This window comes from Eulemur rufifrons, chromosome 16 (genome assembly GCF_041146395.1).
Source record: "Eulemur rufifrons isolate Redbay chromosome 16, OSU_ERuf_1, whole genome shotgun sequence".
In the NCBI taxonomy this organism is placed as follows: domain Eukaryota; kingdom Metazoa; phylum Chordata; class Mammalia; order Primates; family Lemuridae; genus Eulemur; species Eulemur rufifrons.
The window spans coordinates 11,175,836-11,203,693 of NC_090998.1; the positions used below are offsets into that span (position 1 = coordinate 11,175,836).

General features: G+C 38.2%; 1 protein-coding gene across 1 annotated transcript; it reads right to left on the reverse strand.

The window, feature by feature from the left end:
- Positions 1-7,334: 7,334 nt before the first annotated feature.
- Positions 7,335-26,208, reverse strand: LOC138396859 (liprin-beta-1-like). The gene is given in 12 exon segments (XM_069490592.1): positions 7,335-7,454; positions 7,596-7,661; positions 8,342-8,493; positions 9,817-9,942; positions 10,648-10,969; positions 12,803-12,895; positions 16,958-17,089; positions 18,040-18,153; positions 19,250-19,336; positions 21,940-22,112; positions 22,115-22,144; positions 26,145-26,208. Coding segments are annotated over 12 exon segments (1,479 nt in total).
- Between the last annotated feature and the right edge of the window lie 1,650 nt (positions 26,209-27,858).

Genomic DNA, 27,858 nt, shown 5'->3' on the forward strand with positions numbered 1-27,858 from the left:
CTTGAAATGGAAATGGAAGTCCTGTTTCTCTCAAATCCATTAATCCAGGTATTAACATGGATGTTTATCAGTGCAATATTAAAAAACAAGAGGACCAGCGTCACCAGAAGTATCACTGAAACCACCTTTTTAACTCTCCACTTTAGGTAGAGAAAAATCGAGTTGGAAAAATTGGCTATCTTGAGAAAATAAAAGATGCTGAGGCTTGTAGCAAACCAGATGCTAAAATGATTGGCCACTGTCCAGGTGACAGTAAGTGTTCTAGAGAATTTTTCAGACATAAATAAAGCTGGATTAAACATAGATACATACCAACTTAAGAATATTAACCAGAGCAGAGCAGTTCTGGAGATTGCCAAAGCAGTGAGGATTTGATCAGCCAAAGAGACCTTTCTTCTCTTCACCCAGTCAACACAGTTCACCAGTGCTATGAATCCATTTCCCAAATTTCCAATTATGAATTCCACAATGAAAATGAATGTAAATGTGCTATTTATGACCCTATCCATTGTCTGCAAGAGAATGCTCCAATGTTTAATATCACTGCTGAAGATTTCTTAATGCATTCATCTCAAAATATTACATTTATCTGATTCTTGAAAATTCAATAAACTCCCTTTAAAAAACTGTTTACACAATATTAAATCAGCAACCATCAAGACTAGCTAATGACTGGATTGATAGCTTTCTTCATAAAAATCTTTGTAGTTCCCCGGACAGCTCAGCTGAGCTTCATCCAGATACTGTGTGCCTTACATACAGTAGGTTGAAGTCTCTTGTAGTGGGTGATGAAGGAAATGCTGAATTCTCATTTGCTAATATGCAAATAAAGAGTTATTTATTTTCATTGATTTGCTTGCTTTCCTTTTTTTTTTTTTTTTTTTTGCCTCATCTGTATATTTGAGTCTGTCAACTTGAGTTCTGGGTAAGTACTATTACAAAATTCTAACACACATAGCAGGCAACAAGAATCTAAAGTGGTATATGTGGCTTCCTAAGCACTGAGGCTTTGTAAACACTTTAAAGTTAAGGGTAGGGAAAATGGGAAGATGGCAGTGAAAGGGTACAAAGCCTCAGAGAGGAATAAGCCTTGTTTTGTCTGAGATCTATTGCACACTACGGTTAAAATAGTTAATAATACTGTATTGGACATTTCAAAATCTCTGAGAGAGTATATTTCAAATGTTCTCACCAAAAAAAAAAAGCTTAGGTAATTGAGGTGATAAATATGTTAATTAGTTTGATTTAATTATTCCATATTATACTTATAAATCATAACATCACTTGATTCTCCATAAATATATACAAGTATATAATTTGTCAATTTACAGTAAATTTTTTTAAAAGAGATTTGATTTTTTTAAAAAAGTTAGTTCTGTAAAAGGACTTATCCACAGTTATGCAAAGCTCTTCCTACAAAGTAACAGTTTTCTAAATTCATAGAAGTCATCATTCCTAGAATGCTGGGTACCAAGAATAATATTTATTTATTGTTTACCTTTTACAAGTGCATGCATACACACAGATTTATTTATTGATTTATTTGGATCTAAATCCCCTTCTTTTTCCAATAATTCAGGCTTCTTACTTCTTCAACATTTATTATGCATCTTGTTCATGCTTAGCATTGTGATAGTTAAGACATTGTTTTAAAAAGGCTTACAAGTTTATATTACATAATATTAAATGTAAATATTCAGTAAAGTTTGGTAATATTTTTTCTATGCATTTGAAAAGAGATAGAAATCTTTCTGTTGTCCCATATAGCAATCGCTCGGTTTGAATGAGTTCAAACCCTCCTCAGAGACCCTCCTCTTTCCCTAAATGACGTTAACTACAACTGGCGCCGGAGGGAAAAGCCCGAAGCTTAGAGTCAATCAATCAGGACCCAACGTGATCAGCCACTTCTAAAAGAACAAATAAACTAAAGGGGGATGGAGTGCAGACTAGTGTGTTGTGTGCAGACTAGTATGTTGTGTACAGACTAACGTGTCATGTGAAAACTAGCATACAGAAAAGTATAAAAGCTTAACCTTTACCCCAGGGCCGTGTCCTAGTTCGTAGAGAGGCCGCTGCGTTGGTACTCTGGGACTTGGACCCTAGCTCAAGCTAGCCAATAAACTCCTTTGCCTTTTTGCAGCCTCAATGTCTCTGCCTCTCTGTTCCTGGGGCCAAGGGGAACTGGCTCTAACAATACTTACCAGCCAACTTGGGAGGATTGCCAGCAGCTCCCCCAAATCCTCTTCCCTTCTGAGGAGTGCGAGCAGATGAGGACGGAGGCAGTCAAAACCATTCCTGGCCCGGATGGGCAACCCACGACTGACCCAGTCCAAGTAAAATTTGTCTTCCTTGCCAGGCACCCGGCCTGGGACCCAAATGAGAAACAAGATAAGGAGCCTCTCAATGGGTATCACCAGACTCTACTAGGAGGCATACAGGCTGTGGCTAAAAGGCCGACTAATTTGTCTAAGGTAAACAAAACCATACAGGGACCTAAGGAGCCCCTGGCCGCGTTCTTAAAACGCCTCTTTAAAGCTTACTGCCTGTATACTCCCAGAGACCCAGAGGCACCAAAAAATAAACGTGCCGTTAATATTGCCTTTGCCACTCTGTTGGCCCCAGACAGTAGAAAAAAACTACAGAAATTGAAAAGATTTTTTAAAAAATGCTAAGTTAATAAAAATTGCCCAGAAGATCTACAACAACAGAGAAGACCCTGAGCCTGCACAGTCTAAAGGGATGGCCAAAATTCTCATATCTACTATGATAAAACAAAAAATATATAAAACTAAGAGAGACAAGGAGCCTAAAAGACCAAATCGAGATACTAAAAAAACAAACAAAAAAAAAGATCGGCTTAGTCCGTGACCAGTGTGCCTATTACAAAAAACAGGGTCACTGGAAAAATAAATGTCCCCACAAAAAACATGAGGGAACCAAGTCCACGCCGGTCCTTATAAAAGACACAGGCTGACGGGGCCGGGGCTCCATCCCAATAAGCCCCCAGGACCCCAAGGTAACTTTAAATGTCAGAGGCAAACTTTAGAGTTTTAGGTAGACACAAGAACAACATATTCCGTTGTCCAACAAGCTAAAGGGCCCCCTTTCTAAAAAAAAACCTCTAGTTTAGACTAAAACTAAAACCCGGACTTTTTAGACTCTCAAACAAGCTCTCACAAACGCTCCTACATTGGCTTTGCCTAATCTAACTAAACCTTTCCAATTATATGTTGCTGAGAACCAGGCATAGTAAAGGGAATATTAACCCAGACGCCGGGACCCTAAAAAAGACCAGTGGCTTACTTATCTAAAAGACTAGACCCTGTGACTTCAGGTTGGCCAAACTGCCTGCGAGCCATTGCCACAACTGCCATCCTGGTCAAAAAAGCCTCTAAACTGAACTTGACGCAGGACTTACATACTCTAGCCTCACACTCCCGAAAGGTGGTTTTCAAACCCCTACATAAGCCAATATCAGGTGCTGTTGCTAGACCCCCCCCCCAACACACACACACAAGATTCACTTCCTAAAAACAGCCTCCCTCAACCCTGCCATATCTCAGAGGGAGTCAGGTATACAGGGATGGCTGCTGTGACTGCTGACCAGGTTATCTGGGCACAGGCTCTTGGACATAAAACCCCAGCCCAAAAGGCTAAACTCATGCCCCTAACCCAGGCCCTCAGACAGGAGAAGGCCTTTACAATGACACATGTACAGGGGATATTTTACCAAAAATGAGGACTGACTCCCCAGTGATGAGAGATGATGCTTTCACCGACACGACAACAAAAAAAGTCACCCAAAAACCAGTGGGGCCTCTCCTAACTCTCCCTGCTCTGCCAAAACAGCTCTTGCCAAAGTCTCCAAACTACACAGAAAAAAAAAAAGTTAAAATAAAAAAAGCCCTAAAGACTAAAACTAATTCAAGAGGTCGGATATTCCTCGACTATACCACCAAGCCCAGCAAACTTCAACAAGGTGCCATGTCTAAACTCAAGTAAATCCAGTCAAGTACAGATACCGGCAATTACTTATATTCATTAATACTTTCTCTAGATGAACAAAAGCTTTTCCTACAAAGTCAGAGACAACACAAATAGCTATAAAAAAACTAGTTACTGAGATTGTTCCCCGATTTGGCCTCCCACTTGCACTGGGGTCTGATCATGGCCTGGCGCTCATCACCCAAACAATTCAATTATTAACTAAGACATTAAAGGTTAATTAAAAATTACACTATGCTTATAAGCCTCAGAGTTCAAGACAAATAAAAAAATAAAACTTTAAAAAACATTAAACAAGTTAAAGCTAGAGACTGGCATAGACTGAGTAAGCCTCCTCCCCTTTACTCTACTAAGGGCTAAATACATTCCTTATCTTAAAAGCTTAACCCCCTATAAAATCATGTTCAGCTGACCGCCCCTACTTGTCCCCAAGCTGGGGGAGGACAAAATAACAGAGTTAAATAACCATTCCCTTCTTAAGTCATTATAGGCCTTACACTCTGATGTCCAACAGACCGGACACCTTATAAAGGCCACTCATTCTAGACCAATTAATCTTCCCCTTGAAAAAGGCTTCGTTTCAGGTACAGCCCCGAAATCTCGTCTAGATAAAAAAACTCCACCCCACTACCTTGGAGGCAAGGTAGACTAGACCCCTGCCAGTAACTCTCACCACGCCAACAGCCATAAAAGTTGCCGGAAAGCACCACAAGATCCATCAAACCCAGATTAAAAAGACATCTTCAGATCAACTCCTGGAAAATAAATTATCCAACCAACTGAAGACCGGCTGAAAATAAGACTTTCCAAAGACTCCTCTAGTTCCTCCTAATTACTTACTTTAAACTTTCCAAAGGCAACCCCAGCAACCTATAAACTACACTTAGGTACTTACAAAGACAATAAATGACACTGTCATAACATTAAATTCCACTCTGTACTTAAAAGATAAATCCTTAGACATAAACTAAACACCTTATTTACTTAAGACATTTGTGTGGGAGACAGAGTGATACAAATAGCCAAAAAAAAGTTAAAATAAATTATTTTTAAAAAATGTTCTAAATTATAAATTTAAAAAATATTTCAAAATCTTAATAAAATACACAATAACTCAACTCTATCTTTCCAAAACTTAAAACTTATAACAAAAAATCAATGATTTAATTCCCCCTGAAAACCAGTGGGGAATTTTAAGGGCCAAAAACTTCAAGACTATAACTTTTGGCCATATAATGTTAAATGCTAAAATTTTAACATTGTCAAAGCTATTTCTATAATGTCATAATATAATTTTCGTGCCAAAAAATCATTAACCTACTATCTCACTTCTTTAAAACTACTTACTAAAGACAGTGCCCAAAGTGTTCCACATGACCAAGCCCTAAACTGCCCAGGTCCTGTTACACCAAGACATGAAAGTAATGTAATGCTACTTTTTGCCCCTATAATCAGACTTGCTCTGCCCCAGTGATTTTTCACTCACAATAAAAACTTTCTACTTCAAAAGCTCAAAACTGCTCTCTGTGCCGCCGCCTTTGGCAGTACAGGGAGTAGTCGCTGGCCAGCTAATAAAGCCTCCTGATTTGGCTCAATTTGGTCTTTAAGTGGTCATTTCTCATGTCTCAGACCATAACAAATATCAGCAGTGCATGATATTTGTAGATAAAATACATCAAAAATTTTTCAACCTTATTATGTATCATCAATTAGTTATGTTATATTGTCCTGAATAAAGAAATTTTGGCATCTGTAATCATCTTCTGGTATTCTCAATCGGGTTCTGTTAATAACAACAAATTGAGTTTTTCAAGTGGTGACACATAGTCATATTAAAATAAAACCCAGGCTGGGCACGGTGGCTCACGCCTGTAATCCTAGCACTCTGGGAGGCTGAGGCAGGTGGATCGCTTGAGCTCAGGAGTTCGAGACCAGCCTGAGAAAGAGCGAGACCCCCATCTCTACTAAAAATAGAAAGAAATTATCTGGCCAACTAAAAACATATATAGAAAAAAATTAGCCAGGCATGCTGGCGCAGGCCTGTAGTCCCAGCTACTCAGGAGGCTGAGACAGAAGTATAGCTTGGGCCCAGGAGTTGGAGGTTGCTGTGAGCTAGGCTGATGCCACGGCATTCACTCTAGCCCGGGTAACAGAACGAGACTGTGTTTCAAAACAATAAAATAAAACCCAACTACAGTAAGAGGCCAATACAGGTACCAAGTAATGAATGGTAGGCTACCATGAGGAATTACGTAGCACTGAATAAAAAATAGAATATTTTTTCTAATATTCCTAAAAAAATAAATACAATGGGAGATTTTTGTTGCAGCTTTCTATTTTACAAAGCTTTCAATTTACAAAGAATAATTTGGGCCCATTGCTAGCTATAGAAAAACATGAACTACATTTTATCGTCACCAAATAGCCATTATAAAACTCATTTTGCAGCCTCAATTGTTTTGAACTCTGATTGAAACAAAATATTCAGAAAATTATTCAGATTTTTAAAAAGCTGCATTCATTGATAGCCTGAGAAATGTACACATAATATGTTTAGGCAGATTATTATTATTTTGATGTAATGATGTATTTTAAAAGGACAAAAATAAGAAACTTAACACTGTAAAGGTTTTTGTTTTGTTTTTGGATTATTCAGAAATTATTTCTACAAATTTTTTGGAAGAAGGAGCTTATAGATATAGTCAAGTTAATAGTATACTAATGTCCCTTGAGTTCTTCCTTATGAGGTAAAAGGATTACACGATTATGGCTGAAATTCTTTAACTGCTCAACAATTTTGTGGTGTTTCATCAAAAGAGGAGGTTTTTCCTATATATTAATTTAGCCCCAATGATCAACATTGTTAAAATTCAGCTGTGGTGAAAGAAAGATCATTCTGACCACTTCAGGAACCAGCTGGTATAAGAAATTTTGATCACCGTATTTTTTTTTAAATGTGATCTTTTCACCATCTTCCTTAGGTCACAAAAAAAGTGCTCTATTTTCTCCACACTGTCTATACACATATATTTAGAAAAATACACAAAAAGACAAGAAGAGGCAAGTAGAGGTGTGGCTGGCATTTAGTGGGTGCACTGAATGCTTTTTAAAGGAATCCCACATACCGATTTTGAAAGCACATAATGTCATACTTACACAGCTGCAGTGAACCCAGATGTGACAAAATCATTCACACACTGGTTCCTGCTCCCCAAATGCTCCATACTGTGGATGTGAATGAAAAAACTGTGATAAAAGCCTCATCTTAAACGCAACACTTTATTAAATAGAATATATTACAGATTTTTACATTAAATAGGTAAAAACAATTACACTCTCATTGACAAGGGTCCAGGTGCTGGGGTCAAACATCTGAGTCTGTCTGTGAGGCTGGCACTGGGGGAGTGGGCAGCAAAGTCTTTAAACATGTCGTCTTCTTTTAACAGGGGCTGGAAAACAAGGACATGGGGAGTCACACACTGAAAGCCCGGAGCTCAGAACTGTGCATTCCTCAAAATGCGTGCAGTCCTTTGGGGTTATTCTGAAAGACATTTTTAAAATAATATTTTCAATTCATTTTACCGACTTACTGTCAGATTGTCGATGCCTTCAGAGAACGCATCCATTTGTCTCACTGTCCCTTCTGAATTTTCCATCTGCAAACAAACCACAACATGACATACTCATTTTCATAATTTCAAGGAATGTGCAGCAAGATGAACAAAACTCTAAGAAGAAATAATGCAAATGGTATTGAATGGGGTAGGAGCAACGGGACACTTTTCATGATCATCTCCTCTCAGCGCTATTAGAAGTGAAAAATTAGAAGCAACATTTGACTGACACATCTAGTCTAATGACTTTGGTAACAGTGCCAAAAGGAGTTCTGGTTAAGAGAGCTATATGCAGTCTCGTGAGTTTAATATAAAAGGTTAGGATGACCTGTCCATTTCTGACTTGTTTTAATACATAGATTTCCCTAATACTGAGAGGGTAGAAGACAGCTAAATAACACAGGCTTTGGAGCTGGCCTGACAGGTTGGAGACCCTGGGCAAGTCATGCACACTCTCCACGCCTCAGATTTCTTATCTTTAAAATGAGGATAACAACACTCTCTATGTCTTAAGATTTCCATGAACATTACTATCTAGTAAGTGCTTAGGATAGTACCTGGAATGTAGTAAGTGATCTGAAAGTACTTACTATTACTTTATTATCTTTATTTTTAGTTATCTGAGGAGATAATCCCTGATTAGCAGGCGCAGTGTACAAAGTTTCCACTTAGTGTTTGAGTGCTGGAAGCACATTCAAAGAGATATATAGGATTATATTTACCGGCTCTAACCAGTCCAAATCACCTTTGTCACACAGGTGCATGTCCAAACCAGTTCCAGAGGCTTTCTTAGATGCACTTCCTGATGCCTGTCTCAATTCCACTGCACAAACATATTCTTTACCATCGTCTTGTTTCAGTGGCACAATCATAGCTCACTGCAGCCTCAAACTCCTGGGCTCAAGTGATCCTCCTACCTCAGTCTCCTGAGTAGCTGGGACTAGAGGCAAGGACTGCCACAACCTAACTTTTCCATTTTTTGTAGAGACAGAGTCTGGCTATGTTGCTCAGGCTGGTCTTGAACTCCTGGCCTCAAGTGATCCTCTCGCCTTTGCCTCCCAAAGTGCTGGGATTACAGGTATGAGCCACCATGCCCAACCATTCTTAATACATAAAACATTATGTAGTCTTGATAAATCTAAGAATTCTGGTAGAATTTATTTCTTTAAGTGCTTTCATAGTCTCCATGAATTACTAATGCTTGTTGAGTAGTTATTGTCTGCCAGACACTTAACACATACTAAGTCATTTAATCTTCACAATCCCCTTTTCGAGTAGGTACTAATTACTATGATGAGAAAACTAAGGCACAGAGCACGGAAGTCATTGCTCAAGGTCATTCAACTGGTAGAAAGTCGTAAGGCCAGAAATCAAATCCTAGTTGTCTCATTTTAGAGCCTACTCTTAACCACCATGCCATCCCATCTTTCCAAAGCTATGCTAAAGAGTACTTATAATTATTGTCTGTGTAGAATTTAAGTCCAAGAACTGTTCTGATACAGATGTTGTTGACGCTTTAGCTCTGGCTCCTCAACTAGTTCCCATAGCCCTCACCTTCTGTATAGTTGTTCACCAACCATTGACAAATTGCACCACTCTAGAGATGATGGAACCGTCCAGTAGGCCCAGCATAACCAATGACTTTGATTAACCCACTGACAGTACTACTACAGGAGCTCATGAGGCTTTGAGGAGTAGTACAGATACAAAAGTCCATTAGTTTGGCTGTTCTTACTTGCTAGACTGTCCCAAATCTCAAGGCCAATCCAATGGGGGCCCTGCAGTTGCCCCTGTCCCTCTTCTTTTGAATTCACACTCAGACATGCTATCTGCATTCAATGTTGTTGACAACTAACTTCTCCAACATGTGAAGAAGACACAACACACATTGCCTTATTAATACCTAGGGAGGCCTTAGACTTGCTAATCAGAACATTTTTAGCTGGCACATATATTGCAGCCTATCCTCTTTGTATGTCATTAACTTACACATACAAGTTTAAACTTTAACTGAGACCCATGAGTTAATGAATCCCAAATCACAACCTTGCTTCCATAAGAAGAATATAAAAGTCTTACAATTCCATACCCATTTTTAGCCAGTTTTCCAATTATCGCTACATTTGAGCCACATGTAAGACAAGGCCCAGTTGACTTGCTCACTCTTTTACTTACCTTCGAAAGAGTTTCATGATACCTCTGAATTTCTTTTTGGAATCCTGAGATGGTGGAGATCCCAAAGAGGTACTGTTCCCCCGTGAAGCTTTCTGCTTAGAGAATGCAGCCAGATCCAGGTGCTCTGCTGTCTCCATTTCTGTGTCAGCTATGCCAAGAACAGAACAAAGATTTGATGAATTTTTAAATATGGTATGAACAGGATTAGGTGTTAATTTTCTTGGTGTTAGCAACTGTTAAGAATTCTTCTTCTGTTGGTCTATAAATCAGTGATTTACAAAGAGCACCCTGTAAATATTAAACATGGAACACAAATGTATGTTCTGCTCTACAGTTTATTGTGAGTAAAGTTAATAAACTTAAAATTGCAACTCCTTTGAAGATTAAAAGAGTGTGAAGGATTGCCATATTCTTTCCTCAAGTGATTTGAATTCATAATATTAATAAAATTAGTCTCAACATTGCTGTGGCATTTGGTACCATTGAACTACTTCCTACATCCTTTAAAATCATCTCTTTTAGCATCATGTCACGATACTCTCCTTCTCCTAGATCTGTCAACTGATAGTTCCTTCTTTGCTGTAGCACTCCTGTTCTCTTCTCCTCCTCCATTCTGCTCCAAGAGTCTGTTCTAAGTTCACTCTGCAGGATCTCTTGACAAGCTCACCCAACTCTATAAGCTCATCACTAAATAATGGCTTTACTCATTTATAAGTAGGTGGCATTAAAATGACTGGGCCTCAACTTTCTCTCCAGCCTCAGTATCTGAATGTGTATATTCCCAATTCAGTGTGCCATTCTCGTGATGAGAATTTACAATTTAGTAATCTAAAAGGACCACCCAATAAAGTACGGAATTGTCCTTCTCCAGCTGCAGAAGAGGAAGGTAATGGATTCCCAGGCACAGTAAAGAGTTGTGGAGAATCCCCTGCAGGCCTGGGCCGAGCTGGTTTATGGTACTCTCTCTTTGATGCTAAAATTACACATTGACTAACATCAGTCTCTTTACAGATTTTGGAGGATTTTAACAAGAAAACAAATGTTAAACATACATTCTTACCTCTATCGAGAATTTCAATCTCTTTTCTTTTCATCTTGCAAACAAATTTTTTTTGTAGCCTTCTTATTTCAGATTCCTTTTCTTCCAGTCGTTCTTTTGAAGATGCCACTTCATCCTATAAATTATAAATTCATTTTAAAACAGTAGATTATGACTAAAAGAGAATATTCAGAAAGCATCTGAGCTCTTTAAATCAATAATTAGATTTTACAGATGAAGCAACAATCTACAAGAATTCAGACACAAACATCTGAAATCAGGGGCAATGAGAAGCAGGAAGCAAGACTATTAATAGAAGTCCAATTAATAATAGTCATGCTTTATTTATTTCAAGTTTCGTTGTGATCAAATTAAAAATAGATCTTTTACAGTGTAATTAAGACCAAGAGAGCCCTAAAGATTAAATCTCATGTTAAATACTAAAAAACAATATGTGTATATATATATATATATAAGTTAATCAAGGAAGATAATCAAATTAGATATTCAGTGTCATGAAAGCAAAATAAATCCAAATTGGAAGAGACTTTCTTGACATTCACTCAGCGTTTCAAGATAGCACTCATGCTCCTTGGACAAGCAGAGAGCTTACGTAGTGGGTATAGTAGCAAGTCATGACCAACTTTAGCCAAATCTCAGAACTAAATAATTCATCTTCATCACTAAGATGAAAGAACAGAATCTCCTAAAATCAATGGGAAAAAATACATTTAGGAAACACACTTTTAAGTCCTCTTTTTATTTTTTAACTACGCAACTGTAAAAGATTCCAAGTCCATTGACCTACTTATTAATGTTTTAATGTCAGTTTTACTTTAGTAAAGAATTAGCTTTAGCAAATTTAACTTTTGTTGGCTGCATTTAACATGAAAAATAGAGTTATGCAATGATAATAGGTATATCTTTATATTCAATAACCCATTTCATTTTCAGAGGTTTCTAAAGATATTTATTACACATGATACTATGTGAAAACATAGCTCTCCAAAAACGTTAGGCTGACTTACAGCAAGAGTGGACGACAAGTACAAGAAATTTTCAGTAGCACTAGCAAAAAGTACTGCCCTTTTCTCACAGTACTGTTTCTAAGCAGTAATTTTTATTCACTGCCATGATATAGTAAAGTGCTGTATATTTATTTACCTTCAAGTAAGTTGCTAAGGAGAAAAGCTGTCTCTGCTGTTGATATGCAAGAGAATTCTTTCAGAGGTGAGCTTCTACAATTATTTTACCATGGTTGGGTCTCAGATAGTCTAAGACTGTTAGATTTAATTTATAAATTAATACTTTTATTCACCTGCTTATTATTTTTCACTATTTCATATCTTTCTGAAAACAATATTAGGGATCACGCCATCCCTTTAATCAGCTTGAAATGTATTTTTCCTAAACAGGTGACGCACATACAAAATGAATGCACACACCACTAAAACCACCATCACAGCAAAACGACACAAGACAGAAAGCAACAGGCCGTGGATCCCATGACCCAAGTCTTCTGCCCCATCAGTGACTCCCATTTTTGTTCCATCTGTTGATTTTCTCCCATTTTCGTTCCGTCTGCTGACCCACCTTGATTTTCATGCTAGAAAGCTTGGCCATTCAAGACTGGTACAGACAGAGACAGAGGAGTGAAAGCAAACTATAGATATTAATAGAAAAAGACAAGCTAAAGAACCAAGAGAATAGCATCAGTTTAGAAAGGAGGTTGGCTGTCACTTACAGAAATGACAGGTTATGTTCTGTCACATTAGTTAAGCCCTGGTTTTTATTCAGAACACCAGTGTTTAAATTCAAGAAGCTTCCCAGCTTCGGGGAAAACTTCATTCACTTACAAAATACCTTCTTCCTCATATATTAAGCAGAAAACATATTTTACTTATATTACTGGTTATACATGAGTAGTAGAACCATTTTTTTAAATCTTTTAACCAGTGAGAAAACTTACTTTGGTTGATTTAAGCTTTTTTTCGTACTCAGTTCTTTCACTGTCCATTTCACTGACTTTTAACCTCGAATCATTGACCTCCTGAATTAGCCTCTGTCCAAAAAGAAACAAGGAAATACATTAGGAAAGTGGTAACACAGTTATCTATTCCAAAATAGCAGCTTGGAAATCTAAAGAAGTCAATGGCGCCTAGGTTAAAGTTGTATGAATTAGATGAGACAAATGGAAATGAACGTATCCCTTAAGAACCAACACATCTTTCCATTTAAAACACTGCTTTAAATCCCCAATGCCCTGCTCTAAAGTGAGGGGCTTATGAAAATAAAAGGTGACTATAATTTTGATTAAGAAAGGTAGCTTAATATCTGACTTACTATGATCTATCAGATATTTCTAGACTAAAATTGACTACACGAACTCCGTCTTTTAAAATAAGCCACATTCTTTAGTAATGCCATTTACCTTTAGGGCTTTTTCAGTGATATATGGGTATTTATAAAAATATTTTTTATAATTTTTTCATTTGTCTACAAAAATACAGATTGCTTATCAACCCAGTCTGGGAGAATGGAGTAAAATTTGAATCCTTTAAACCAGATTTTCCACTTGAAGGTGGATGAGGGCCTATAGTTTACACATATATTCAGTATTATACTACAATTTTATATTTGTAGAATGAAAGAGAAAGCAATCCTGATGTTTTCATAATACAATACAATTTGACACCTTTCCTATAGCCACTTCTTACAACAGACTAATTTACTTGTAAAACTTGCCTAAATATTCTAAGGAGTAGTCTCGTATTTATGGCCAGAGCCTAGAAAGTAGGAAAAGGAAATTAGAGTGCTAAACAGTAACAACTCCTCCAAAAGAGAAGCTCAAATATTCTGTGCAGGAGGCCATTTTTTTATCATAAGCAACAACAATCCCTCTAATGGTGAATATGTTTGGCTCCTCTCTTTTTACAAGAGGCCACTAATTCATAAACTACATAATAGAATTATACAAGCGTGCAAAAAAAAAAAAAAAAAAAAAACCAGAACAATACTATAAAAAGTAAAACTTTGTGAACAGGGATTATTCTAAACTTCCAAGTGTAATAATTAAAGTTCACAAACACTAGGAAAGGGACGCTACAATGAAATACACTTCCCAGCAAACCCACAGGCTTTTATATTGTGATCTCTTGTAAAGTGGGGAAAAGTACTACCTACCATTATTATGTAATTACTCCTTAATAATTATATTTCAATAACAGAAAAATCTATTTTCTCCTTTTATGAATGAGGTCAAGAACTGTTTCACATGATTCAATAACATTTTATTTGTGATTCCTTATCTAACAGCTCAGGATTCAAGTTTTTAAAATAAGCCAGTTTCTCTCACTTATTTAAATGAATCATTTCTGCATGATATGACTCCTTAGTGATCTCCCTTCATCAATATGGGGTATGTGGATGTATATTTACAAGGTGTCCCAAAGGTCTCCACACATAGGGAAAATGGGAAATCGTAGCTGTATGTTTATTTACAAAATAGCCATTACACAATTTTATAAAATTTTTCCTTTGTATGGCAACTCCACATAAATATATAGTTATACTTTACCACTTTCAGAAATAGTGACAATTTGCAAAGAAAAAACAACTGAAGAAAATGGAGTTACAAACTGGTATCCTTTTCCTATTTTAAAAAAACTACCTCATTATCTTTTGCAGCAACACTTTAAACATGAATCCAGATTTTCACGCTGAAAAAAAAAAAAAAAAAATCTTCTCTTCCCGTGACAACTCAGGCTGGAAAATCTGGAAATAGCACCTTCATGTGAAACTTTTAACAATAAAATACAAATTATTTTAATTAATTTCTTATCAAAAGTTCAGTTCTTTAAAAAAGAAAATCCCTATTAAGTTTCCCTTTTCCGAGAACTCTTCAGAGCTCCCAAGGAACTCCATCTCTGACATGTGTGTTCTCACCAGAAGGGGGCAGTGGTGAGCGATGCTAACCATCTCCCATCTATAATAACTGAGACAGGCAAGTCCTGAATTTTCCAAGGTTTAAAGACTTTTATTCCTAATCCTTTGCAAATGCCTATACTTCTTCCTCGCGGCAATATTTTCTTACAAATTAATATCAAAATAATCGAAAATTCTAAGACAAAGTTAAATATTTTGAATTCAGGAAATATCCAGGGAAATATTTTGCTTTTATGAAGGAAAGAATAACAGGAACATAATAATATTCAATTCAGTTTTAATTCTGAGCACTATTTTAATTATTTTTATATATAACATCACAAAGTTTATCAACTCTTCCATAATCTCCCAGTACATGCGTACTATGTTTTACCAATAGCATTGAATTTTTATTAGAAAATGATCAGGCATTGAGTTTACTGGAAGTTTGATGACAAGATCACTTTGCATGTGATTGGGAATGCATGGGAAAGTAAGGAAGCAGTGGGGGAAAAGTTTGATACAAACGGCAGCCAAACTCAAGGGATGTAAATATTACTCTGGAGTCTTACCCCTCAAAAAAAACCCAAAAACATTTGGTTACCATCTTGTACCCAAGTTAAACTAACAACAGTCATGCAGGCTAAGACTTCCCCTAGACCTTGCGTGCACACGGAGAAAGGCCACCTCTGTGCCCATCTACCGTAATTTCTTCCCTGCAGCAGAGCTAGCCCCACTGCCCTGTTGTTTATCTGTTGACTGAGTTCTACTACTGCCTTTTATAGCAACTAAGGGATCAGGGAACGACAAAAAAGAGGAGAAAGAGGAAAACATCAGAGCAGATTTTTAAAGAAAGCACAAAAGCAAGAATTTTAAAACTGAGTAACTTTCTAAGTCTTATATTAAGAGCTCCTGTCTCGAGGATCGCTTGAGCTCAGGAGTTTGAGGTTGCTGTGAGCTAGGCTGACGCCACGGCACTCACTCTAGCCTGGGCAACAGAGTGAGACTCTGTCTCAAAAAAAAAAAAAAAAAAAAAAAGAGCTCCTGTCTCAATCAGATGAGAAACATGCTCATATAGGTGATTGACAAAGAGCTTTAAGATTAAAACATGAACCCAGTAAGAGATTTCCTTTTGCTTGGGGAGGAAGCAAGACATATACCAAGACTTCCCATTACAGTTGGATTTTGACAGAAAATTTGATTTTGAAAATAGCAATGGAGTAAACCTCATTATCTCCAACTCTATAAAGACCTTTCATAGAGTGGATAATATAGGTAATGTGCCCGGTATCATGATGGCATACAGTCAGCATAAAATAAATGTCTGAGATAAAGATAGAGAGGAAGAATAAAGCATTTCCTCTCCTCTCTCCTTCTTGGTATCCATCTTCTAATCCAGTGTGACACCTCTCCACATTCCAACCAAAGAAAGAAAACAGAAAAAAGGAGGGAAGATGGCCCTCAGAAGGAATTGCTGCAGGTCTTTACATTTCATTTCAAATGAATAGATTTCAGAAGGATATGCTCTCTCCTCCAACCCACAAAACAAACAAACTAGAAGGCCTAGATTAACAATAAAATAGAGAAAACAAACAAAAAGCTTGTTTATCCACTAAAATGGGTACTTCAAGGTGTAGAATACACCTCAAATTAATAAAGGTATAGTAAGCCTTATTTAACTGGAATGATTTGTGTGTTGAATAGACCAAAAGTAGAAGGCCTAATTAACTGACCTCCAAAGGTTCTGTGATTTTATGATAATATAAGCATCTTCTCGATACAAATAAGCAAAATCCAATGACATAGTAAATCATCAGGGTGCCTAAATAATTACTAGTAAAACCATGCATTTAAATGCATTATTTACAAAATTAAGAAAACCAGTATGGACAAATGGATGGATGGATGGATGGATGATCCAAATATCCTAAAGTCAAAAGTATTTTTAAAGGGTAATGGAAAGATTAATATTGCATATCAAAAGTCTTAACAAAATTTTTTTTAAATAAAAATTGCCATTTGCATTTAGTGATCAGATGTCAATGTAAATAAAGTTTATTCTTAAAACGAAGCAGGGTGAGGGCATAGAGTAATTAACTACCTCCCCTGCACACACCTCCAAGGAATTTCAACTTTGCCATAGGACTGTGTGTGAGAGGTGGGGGTGGGAAAACAGAGACAGACAGAGAGACGGGTTCACCTCTATGTCTCTAAACCTGTCTTCATAATCCACTTTGTCCTTCTCCACAGCCATCACTTTTAACTTCAAGTCACAAATTTCAGCCAACAGATGCAATCTCTCAGTTTTAAAAGAAGTTCTGCTCAGAAGTTCCTATTAGAATTTAAGAGATACATTGAAAATTGTTTTATTAGAAGCAGCCACATGTGAGTTTATTTCATTTATGTGTACAAAGCAGCACCAATCAAGTAAAGGATGCAGTAAAGTATAATTACTGAATATATACAATTAAAACATTATTAACTTTAGTTACCCTTCTTTGAGAATCAATAAACACATGTCAGTATATTGGGGGAGTTATATAGATGTTACATAGTTACATAGTTATACATATTATGTAGATACACACACATATATAAACCTTATATATTCTTAAGCCTGATGATAACATTGATGATGATGATGGTGACATTGTGGTTACTATGTGCCAGGTGTTGTTGTGACATATAGTCTTTTAATCCTCCTGGCAATCTTATGAGGTAGAAATTCCTATTATCTTTATTCAAAAGATGAGGAAGCTGACAAACAGAAAGGTTAAGAATTTTCCGAAAGTTATACAGCAAGGACATGGCAGACCAGGAATTCAGACCTGAGTGTTTTGCTCCAGTGTGTACGTTATCTGCTATATTACAGAGCCTCTCATGTGAGCACCCTGTGTGCGGGCGCATGTCTATATACATTATCAGTTTGTTTCCCCAATAACAAAAGTCATATGTAGTACTTGTCTTTTTTCTTAATCATAAAATATATGCTCTTGGATGAGAGTTAGAAAACCACCTGAATGCCAAAAAAAAAAAAAGAAAGAAAAAAAATTAAAATAACCTAAAATCCTATTAATATTTTATTCCAGATGCTAATGACATAAATATTTTATATTGTGTGTGTGTTTTGAGACTCTGCTATTCTAGGTGTTTGCACAAAATGTGCTGGTCTAAGTCAATCTCCAAATTTACTGCTGCCTCACAGCAAACACAACATAGAAATGTAGCATCTCAAATAACTCAGCTGGAATAGCCCACCTTGGTGCTGGCTTCCGCACGAGCCTGCAGCAGCATTTCTTCTGTGGCATTCAACTTCTCTCTGTGCTCTTGGACACAAAGCTCCAAATCTCTAATCTTCTCCCGCTGAGCCTCCAGCTGGCCTGCTAACACACTTATCTGTATTTGGAGTAAAATACAGCAATGAGTTAGAAAGAATGTGGGTCCTACTGCATACTTTATTTCTCTAAATGGAACAAGCACTGCAATGATCCCACCACTCAGACGGTTGTAAAGAAGAATAATCTGAAAATTTACAAGGTGACAGTGGTCCTTCACATTCCTATTTATATGTAGCTTTTTGATCTAAAGAGTCCTATACAATTTCGGAGAAAGTTAGCATTGATTAGGGATGTACAGTGCTTTATAGGTTAAGACCATTTCAACCATTTATGAGAGAGTGTGTGTGCATACTAATTATCTTTCTGGGGACAGGGGACCATAGTATTAGAGGTTCAGAGAGGAAATGAAGTTAATGTTTGAAAGAGAAATTATCAAGGACTATTCCAATTAGGATACTTCAAGAAGAATAAGGAAAAGAAACCAGAAAATTCAAATTCCATGAGATCTTTCAAGATGATTCAGATCAGAACTCAACACATTCAAAGGCCTGTGAGGATCTAGCTATTGGGTGATTCCTTCAACCTCAGTGCTTATTGCAAATCTCTGAGTTTTTCCTCAATAATCACCAGCCTAGAAAATATACGTCAATTCATTTAGCTCAAAATACAAAAGACAAATAACTGCCAAACATTTTAAAACATTATAAAGAAACAAACTCAAATTTAGCCCACAAGCAAGATCCACTCACTGTTGTGTTTTGTCTGGCCCATGGTATCATTTGAAAAAATTAAAAGTCTATATCCAGATTCAGAAATATACAATAATTTTCAGATTTTTATACTACAGATATTCATATGTTTGAATTCCTGCTATATATTGAAAATCAGATCAGATGACAGATGAGATCAAAAAGTCACCTCAGATGACACTGGGCCTCTATTCAGACTGGCCCTGGAGGAGCTGAGGCTGAGTCAGGGCGGCTCCCTCCAGACTGCGTGCACACGGCCCTGTGCTGCCCCAGCCTCACCATTTCCTGCTGCACTTACTGCCATGACCAGTCTGGGGGCTGTAAGCATTGGAATTTGTCATCCCAGTTTAAAATAGTCTTTATAAGTATGTTGTGAGGAAAGATCAACACTTTAAAATCACTTGCCTGATGAATGAAGGATTCTGTATTATTTTCTAAACGTGCCAGCCTTTCCTGATACATGTCTCCGTTCCCAGGAAGGTGTCCATTTGTCTGAAAAAGGAAATAATATGGGTGAGGTTGACCCTCTTTAAGATCGATGTATTGTGGGCAAATGAAAGTCACGTGTCTTTAATCCAAGGAGCCTGAACTGAATTCAGCACAGCTGTCATTGCCAAACAGAAAATAGGAGAATGGAATTTGGTTCATTTACCTCAAAATAGGTTAAGACAGGCACATGAAGCCTTTAGACATGTTTTCGCCAAACTACACAACAATTTCTTATCAAGGAGAGAATAATGACCCCAAAGGAACGGTGGCTGGTAATATTCTTCATTGACAGTAAACCCACACCCAGGAGCAGGCAAAGTTTTGTGAGTGTGCGGTGGACACCCAGAACTGTTGAAGCCCTTCTCTCTGCCCCAGAAAACTCAAACACGCAGTCCACAAATGACGTCCCTGGTAGCACTGACTAGCCATGCTTATCAGCATTTTATCACTTTCTGTCTTAAACTCATTAACTTCTTGTGAGTTTGCTTGTCTGTACAATGGCATGTTCAGCTCCTGGGCAGAGCCTGTAAATCGTCTTGTGCCCTCCCTAGCACCTGGCTCCTCTGCATATATTGATGCTCACTCTTTCGTCCCCTCCCTCCTGCCCCTGCTTTTAAATATGATTTGGGTATATTTACGCATGGTATAAATGCCACAGGAAATAGAGATTGAGAAAGAAAGTATAGAATTTTTTTCTTTTCTCTGTGGTCATATGCAAGTCGTGAAAGACACATAAAAAACATCATTTGGAAACATGTAGTAGTATATGTGACTTTTAATAGCTTTTAAATGGTTCATAACCATAAAATATATGATCCCAATAGATTTCCTGATTCCTTATTCAAATACAATAGGAATAAAAGCCAGTTGGAATCCAAAATAGTTAAATGGGGCCATCTAGAGTTCAATTTAAAAAGCAACCAAGGCCGGATGTGGTGGTTCACGCCTGTAATCCTAGCACTCTGGGATGTCCAGGCAGAAAGATTGCTTGAGGTTGGGAGTTCAAGACCAGCCGAAGCAAGAAAATAGAAAAAAGTAGCTGGGTGTTGTGCTTGCCTGTAGTCCCAGCTACTCAAGAAGCTGAGGCAGGAGAATTGCTCGAGCCCAGGCGCTGTGGCCAGTTTACCTGGCATGTTTGAGAATCAGTGAAGCAGCCAAAGTGCCTCGAGTGGACTGAAAAGGGGGAAGCATTGTAATGAGAGGTGAGGTCCGAGAGTCACAGGGAACCAATCCCATAAGGCCTTGCATCCCACGGTAAGCACTTTGGCTATTACTCTGAATAAGATGTGGTGCCATTGACAATTTCTGAAAAAATGTCAAAACTTTAACCACAGGTACTCTCTTAAGTTATTACCGTCACTGGCGGCCTCTGGATGTGGGTTAGGAGAATAGGTTCCTCTAACAATAGTAAATTCCTTTCTCACTACATGCTAAATATTCAGAAAAACATGCAGTAAAGAAGGGTGAGATAGGATGTAAAATGGGCTAAGGAATATGTTAGAAAACACCTAATTTCAGAGCAGGAGGCCATCCCCAAAGAAATCAGCAAACCTGGACACTTAAATCTCCGGAGGACAAACTTGCAAAGTAAATATAAAGTATAATAGCAAGCCATCCTATATTTTAAAAAAGTAAAATATCTCCGGTTGTGAAGGTGGTGTGGCTGTACCAGCATAAAAGGATGGATGGTACTATCTGCACTCAGAAGGGGAGAGGTAAATTGGGTGGGAACCTAAGTATTTATGCCACATCACATGAAAACAGGTTGTACTATCAAGCTTCCCTAAGCAAGTGGCTTCATTTCCACCACAGATCCAAAATCAGAATTGATTCTTTCATACCATGTTCATTAGTTTTTATATAAACACAATCAACTCACAAGCATATTAGTGCATCTTACTGAAAATTGAGTGTCCTTTAAACGCTTACGAAATACTATCATTCCTACCCTTCTCTTCGAATCTGTTTTTGTGATATTCTTTAGATTTTATGTGATCATCACATATTAAAACCGTGGTATTTACCACTGAGACCAGAGAAAGGGCAGCTCTTCCATGGCATCAATTTGGGGGAAGGATGCCTAGAAAGAGGCCTTGCTGTTCAGTGAGTCACACTCAACTCCATTTAACTCAAGAACTAGAATTGAAATGATTGCCATAAACCACTAGATGGCGCTTCCTATCAAGGACTGCCACAAACCTCTGTTGCTTTCTCAAGTGTCTATTCATTACACTTTCCATTTGGAATTGCCATCGGGTGCTTCAGAGTGAACTTCCCAATGTGACTGAGAAAACATCTGTTATGTGCAAGGTTCTTTCTCTTACAGGACTGTTTGTGGTGAGCCACTGTAGGCCATTCAGGCACAGTCTAAAAGCCCTTTTGATGGGCAAACTCAGGTGACCTGTCAGCAATCATAAAACGCAGACTAACAGCACTTTGTAAACAGTTATCTTTAGAGTCAAAATGAAATTGGAATCTCTTAAGGGACAAAATCAGAGTAAATCTCTTGTCTTACAATTTTTTTTTTCTTGTTATAGTCACCTATGCTATGTTCTGAACTTTGGAATAAGCAACAAAAGATTCACAACACAGCCTGTAACATCTACCATTGGATTCTGAAGCCATTGAACAAGCACTTCTGCTGTTGAGTGTGGGATCTGGCATCTCAGGCCTTCCTTCTCATCTGTTTCCATCCCCTCTAACAGTCCAGACAGGTCTTCCACAAGGTGCAGAGCTTGCAAGCTTCCTGTGAACAGAGAAGTGGAAGACAGGCAATCAGAAACCCATTGGAATATTCCAGAGCCTTAGAATCTAGGTTAAAGGAAAAATCACAGAGAGAGACAATGGGATTTATGTTAGGTAAAATACCAGCGCTGAAGGCGATAAACCAGTCTAACCACACTGAGGAATAATCAAAACAAGGAACAAGAAAACAATAATTCAATCATGTAAATCTCTATAAGTCATAGCCATTTGGTGCAAAAATAAAAACCATATAATTGGTGGTAAATATCAATGGTCCAATACCTAACAAGGAGGCCAACTGTGTAGTATAGAAAGATAAAGAGCCTGGTGGACTTTGGTGTGAGGTGTGCCGGCCTCACGGAAACCATGGATAAGGTGGCAGATGAGGCCAAGTGGAACCATGCATATACAGACCATAAAATCTTCAAAAATCCCTGAAAAGGATTTATACTGAAGTAGAAGCTGCATAGCACAACTTCAAAGCCATGAAGGCCACCTTCCACTTAACTTACTGGAATTTAATCTCCAGATTTCACAGAATTACATGTGTGCATTTGTGTATGTATGTGCGAAGCATATGTGTCTAAACTTTTCCCCTATGATTTCATTTGCAGCCCAGCATCAAATGCTCTTGTTAATATCAGCCTTAAAAAACAGTTTTACACGCTGGGCACAGTGGCTCACACCTGTAATCCCAGCACTTTGGGAGGCTGAGGAAAGAGGATTGCTTGAGCCCAGTGGTTCAAGACCAGCCTGGGCTGTAACAGAGTGAGACCCCTGTTTCGATAAAAATATAGAAAAATTAGATGGGCATGGTGGCTCACGGCTGTAGTCCCAGTTACTTGGGAGGCTGAAGCAGGAGGAGGGCTTGAGCCCAGGAGCTGGAGGTCACAGTGAGCTATGATGATGCCATTGCACTCTAGCTTGGGTAACACAGGGAAACCCTGTCTCAAAAAAAAAAGTTTTACAGCCACTTTTGTTTGTTATTACTTATAGGAGAAAACATTCTACTACTTTTAAATTCATACAACTGACCCACAACCCATTATGAAAACAATCATATATACCTCTCTATCGCTTTGATTTTTATTTTCAGTTCCGTCAGATACACATACTACATTTATACTTACAAATCAGTCACTGTGATGGTCAGGTTATCACCTCACATGTTTGAAGGGCTGCAATTGGATGATACACACAAACCAATGCCTGCGTTCTCTCCCCAGTTGGCCATCGGGCTTGATCAATTGTGACCATGGAAACAGAAATTCTTTCAGCTAGTCCATTCCACTGACTTTCCTAATACTGGACCAAATGATTTAGACCAGTATCTGCCAAACTCTAATCATAGTCACTGTTGACACGCTAGGCACAGTGCTGACTACATCACACAACCCTCTGAATCAATCCCCTAGCAGCCCTGTAGGCTGAGAGGGGAGGGAGGAACACAAGGGCATTAAAACCCAGTCAGGCTGTGGTGTTCTCTTCCGGCAGTTTTGAGCATTAGGATCACCTGATGATATTATTAAAAATATATGTGTCCGTGACAGTCCCTTCTGTTAAATTGCCTTCACAAAACAAGGCGGGCATAGGGGAGAGATGTATATTTAGAAAGTTTCCAAACATTTATACTCATTTCTCCTCCTCTCCCTCCCACCCCAGTTAGAGAATTACCGAACTTAATTTAAAAACATATAAACCCAGGTCCTACCTACCCACAACGCTTCTCACTGACTTAGTTTGAGGTGGGACCTGGGGAATGTTTGTCTTTCTTAATAACTGTCTGAAAGGGTCTGAGACCCTGCTGGGGGCTAAGAAATAAAGACACTAATATGATACAATATATAAAATGTAAAACCTTCAAACACTATTCTAGAAATATCATTTCTCTCAACTAGAGTTTCTCTAAGAGTGTACGGTAACGATCTCTGGTAAAAGCCTAGAATTGGTTCTAGTAATATTTTCTGAAATCATGACAGAGTAAGTCCATATCTTTTCCACATAGTATTTTCAACTAGTATTTGGAAGCATGTTGCACGCCCTGAGCGAGAAAACACTTTTCTACATTAAACTTAACCTGTTCCTTGCCAGATTTGGTTGTTAGACTTTTGGTGTTCATGTTCACCCCCCCTAGACAAGTTTTAGCTTGCCAAGAACTCTTGAAAATGATATTACAAGAACTGAATGCAGTACTCTAATTTACAAAGGAGGTTAAATTGAAGTTGGGTCTCCAGGACATAGAAGTATAAAAAACTATGGCATGCCACTTCCCTCGGGAGAAAAAGAACCTTCTGAACAGGACTTAGAACAACCAAACAGAATAAGGTTAAATTTATGACCAGAAAAAATAAGCAGGTGGGGCCAGCACAACTAGAATCCAGGAGGAGTAGAGCTCAACTGCTTCTGACCTTGACCATTGCGGGGTGACAACCCCACCTACTGGTACATATGAATCCCTCTCCTCCTTATAATGGGTTCCTAAATACATAAAAGTTCCTCTCTTCAGACAAAAACTGTAATGTGACACAAGAGCTCAGGTGTCCAGCATTCCTGGAGACCTCAAGGGTTCACTTGCTAGTCAGTCCCCTCTGCCACGGTGTGAGACAAAGCTGTGCTGGTTTACAGCCTTTGCTCTGCTTCCATGATAGACACCTGCTGAAGATCCTTGACAAGGGAGTGGTAGGATGAGATCCGTGTTTTAGAAAGGAGACTCTGGTGGGGTCGGGAAGGATAGACTAGAGCGGGAAAGCAAGAGTCTCAGGGGCGTCATGTGGAAAGGTTACTTGGTCATAGAAAGATAATGGTAGGACAGACAGGACAGATTTTAGAGAGGATAAAAAGAAAAGGCAGAATCTGGGAGGAGGCAGAATTTGCAGAACTTGATTAACTAAATGGGGAACATGAGGGACAAAATGTCTAAAATGATTTAAATTTCTGGCTTGGGAAAGTGTAGACGGAGGGTTACAAAATGAACTGAGAAAAAGACTATTAGAGGAACTTCCAAGGAAAGACAGTGAATGAGCTCAATGCTTTAAGTGATAATACTGATGTACTTATAGGACATTTCAAGGAGATATCTGGTTGTCAGTTAGAAATAGGGACTGGAAGCTTAGCAAAAAATTGGGACAGTAAATAGATGTAAATTGAACAAGCCAGGCTCAGTGGTGCACACCTGTAGTCCCAGCCACTCGGGAGGCTGCGGCCCAAGGATGGCTTGAGCACAGGAGTTGGAGGCTGCAGTGAGCTATGATCGCACCTACGAACAGCCATTGCACTCCAGCTTCGGCAACACAGCAAGACCCTGTCTCTAAAGAATAACAAAATAAATGTAAGAGTCATCGGTGGAAAGTGAACGTCGATTCAAGGGAAGAGATGAGAACGTTCATGGATACTGGGCAGTGCAGTGTCCCTCAAAGTGTGGTCCACAGACCACGTACACCAGAATCACCTGAGGTGCAGATTCTTTACCCTTGATCCAAGACCTAGGATGGAAGTGGAATTACTGATATTTTAAAATTAAGTTTGAGACTAATTCTGGCAGAAAATGAATAACAGAAATAAGGAGAAAATGAAGAAATGAAACCATGGGAAGCCAAAGGCATTGTAGAGAGCCCAGAAATGAAAGTAAGAAAGTGAAAAGGTAACAAGAGACTTGTAATGAAAAAGCCAAGCAAGCAGAGTAAATGTCATGATCCCGTATTTTTTGTTTTTGTTTTTTTGGAGACAGAGTCTTGCTCTGTTGCGTGGGCTAGAGTGCCAGGACGTCAGCCTAGCTCACAGCAACCGCAAACTACTGGGCTTAAGCAATCCTTCTGCCTCAGCCTCCCAAGAAGCTGGGACTACAGGCATGCGCCACCATGCCCGGCTAATTTTTTCTATACATGTTTAGTTGTCCAGAGAATTTCTTTATATTTTTTAGTAGAGACGGGGTCTCGCTCTTGCTCAGGCTGGTCTTGAACTCCTGACCTCAAGTGATCCTCACACCTCGGCCTCCCAGAATGCTGGGACTACAGGCAAGAGCCACTGCGACCGGCAATGATTTTGTCTTTCAGAGGATGCAGATTACCTGCTCTGATACCATTCATCTTCTCTGATGCCGAAGCCAACATGTCACTTTCATCACTCATCATCTTCTTATGTGTCAAGCGCAAATTCCAACCTAGACCTGAAAAAATAATGATGTTGTCATTGTATCCTTTAAATGACACAGGCTTGCATGTGAGTTTGCTAATTCAGCTTCCAGTTAGAACTACACTTCCCAGTAAAATATGGAAACAGAACTTCAGAAGTAGTGGAGCTGAATCAACCTAACCATTCAGTACGCTGTGGCCAATCATCTGTAGCACAAGACCACATGCCATACCTGTGTCAGGTAATAAAGAAGATTCAGTTCTTGCCCTCAAGGTCCTTAACATCCAGTAGAATGGTCTCCATGCTCTATCTACTCCAGAGCTCTAGGACTCTGTGAAGTGCACCCGGGATGGCCGTGGAAGCTTGCTGGGGACATGAGAGGTGCTGGCTCATTCCTCCCTGTACCAGCCCCACCAATCTCTGCTCTCTTGTTTGCTTTTTTCTTTCTGCATAAGGGTTTGCTTTAAGAATTTTCTAACAAAAGGATTCACTAACATACATGCTAAACACACAGACACACACAAACCCCTAGTGGTATTTTGTAGTGTAATTATACCTATCAGTTGAGTGCTCATAGTGATTCTTACACTTTTATGTAAGTTATCCATAATCCTTAATAATGACAACAAACCTATAAAATGGATACATTCATCTCCATTTTACAAGTGAGGATCAAAGATGTTTGATTTTTACATGGAGCACATCAAGTAAATATAGCAAATACTAGTTTTAATCTAGGTTTGTCTGACTTCCGGTATAACACTGAATTTCTGTTTATCTGATTTTATCTGAAGGACAGGTCTATACTGAAATTGTGTAACAATCTACTCATTGTTTCACCTGTCAAAAATATTTTGAGATTATGCTTGTAAAACACTTGGTCATAGACAAGAAAAAGATAAGATAATGTGATTTTCGACATTAATTAACGCATTTCAGGTACCAGACTAAGCACCCTTGTAGATTCTCTGAACAGACCTAAATAAGGCTCTTGTTACCTTGCAGATGCTGTAGTACAGCAAATACCTGGAAAGAAAGGGCACACTGTTTAACAGAAACCTTTGCCCTCTGTTTCCAAGCAGCCAGATCTCACTTACCACTTTATTTTCACAAATATGTTTATAGTTCTGGTATCAGTTTCTTGACTCAATTCTCTACTCTACATTTATTTTAACAAAATACCAAAAATTTGTTGGGAAATATTACTTTGATTTTAGAATAGTTTCATCTAATGGTTTTCTAGAACTTTACTCACTTCAGAAGGTATAAAATATCATTTTATGTGGAATACTACTGTACAAAAATACTCAAGGTATGCGTTTACAGTACCCAGAAACCGAGGAATCAACAAATAGGTTATGAACCGAGGTTGTTCTAACAAATTGACTTGCACACTCAGCCAGTGTACAATCCAAAGAGGTGGAGCACACATTTAATAACCATACTTCAGGCTGGAAGACACAAAACATAAAAATTGAGAGCACAAAGGATTAAGCTGGATTTCATATGATATATGTGTATAAAGAAAACAAAGAGATACACACCATGCTCAGCTATAAATGTGGGAATACCAATAAAACAAAGTAACACCCACATTAGAAAAACACACTCACCATCTCACTAAAATAGAAAAAAAATCATCTTTGTTA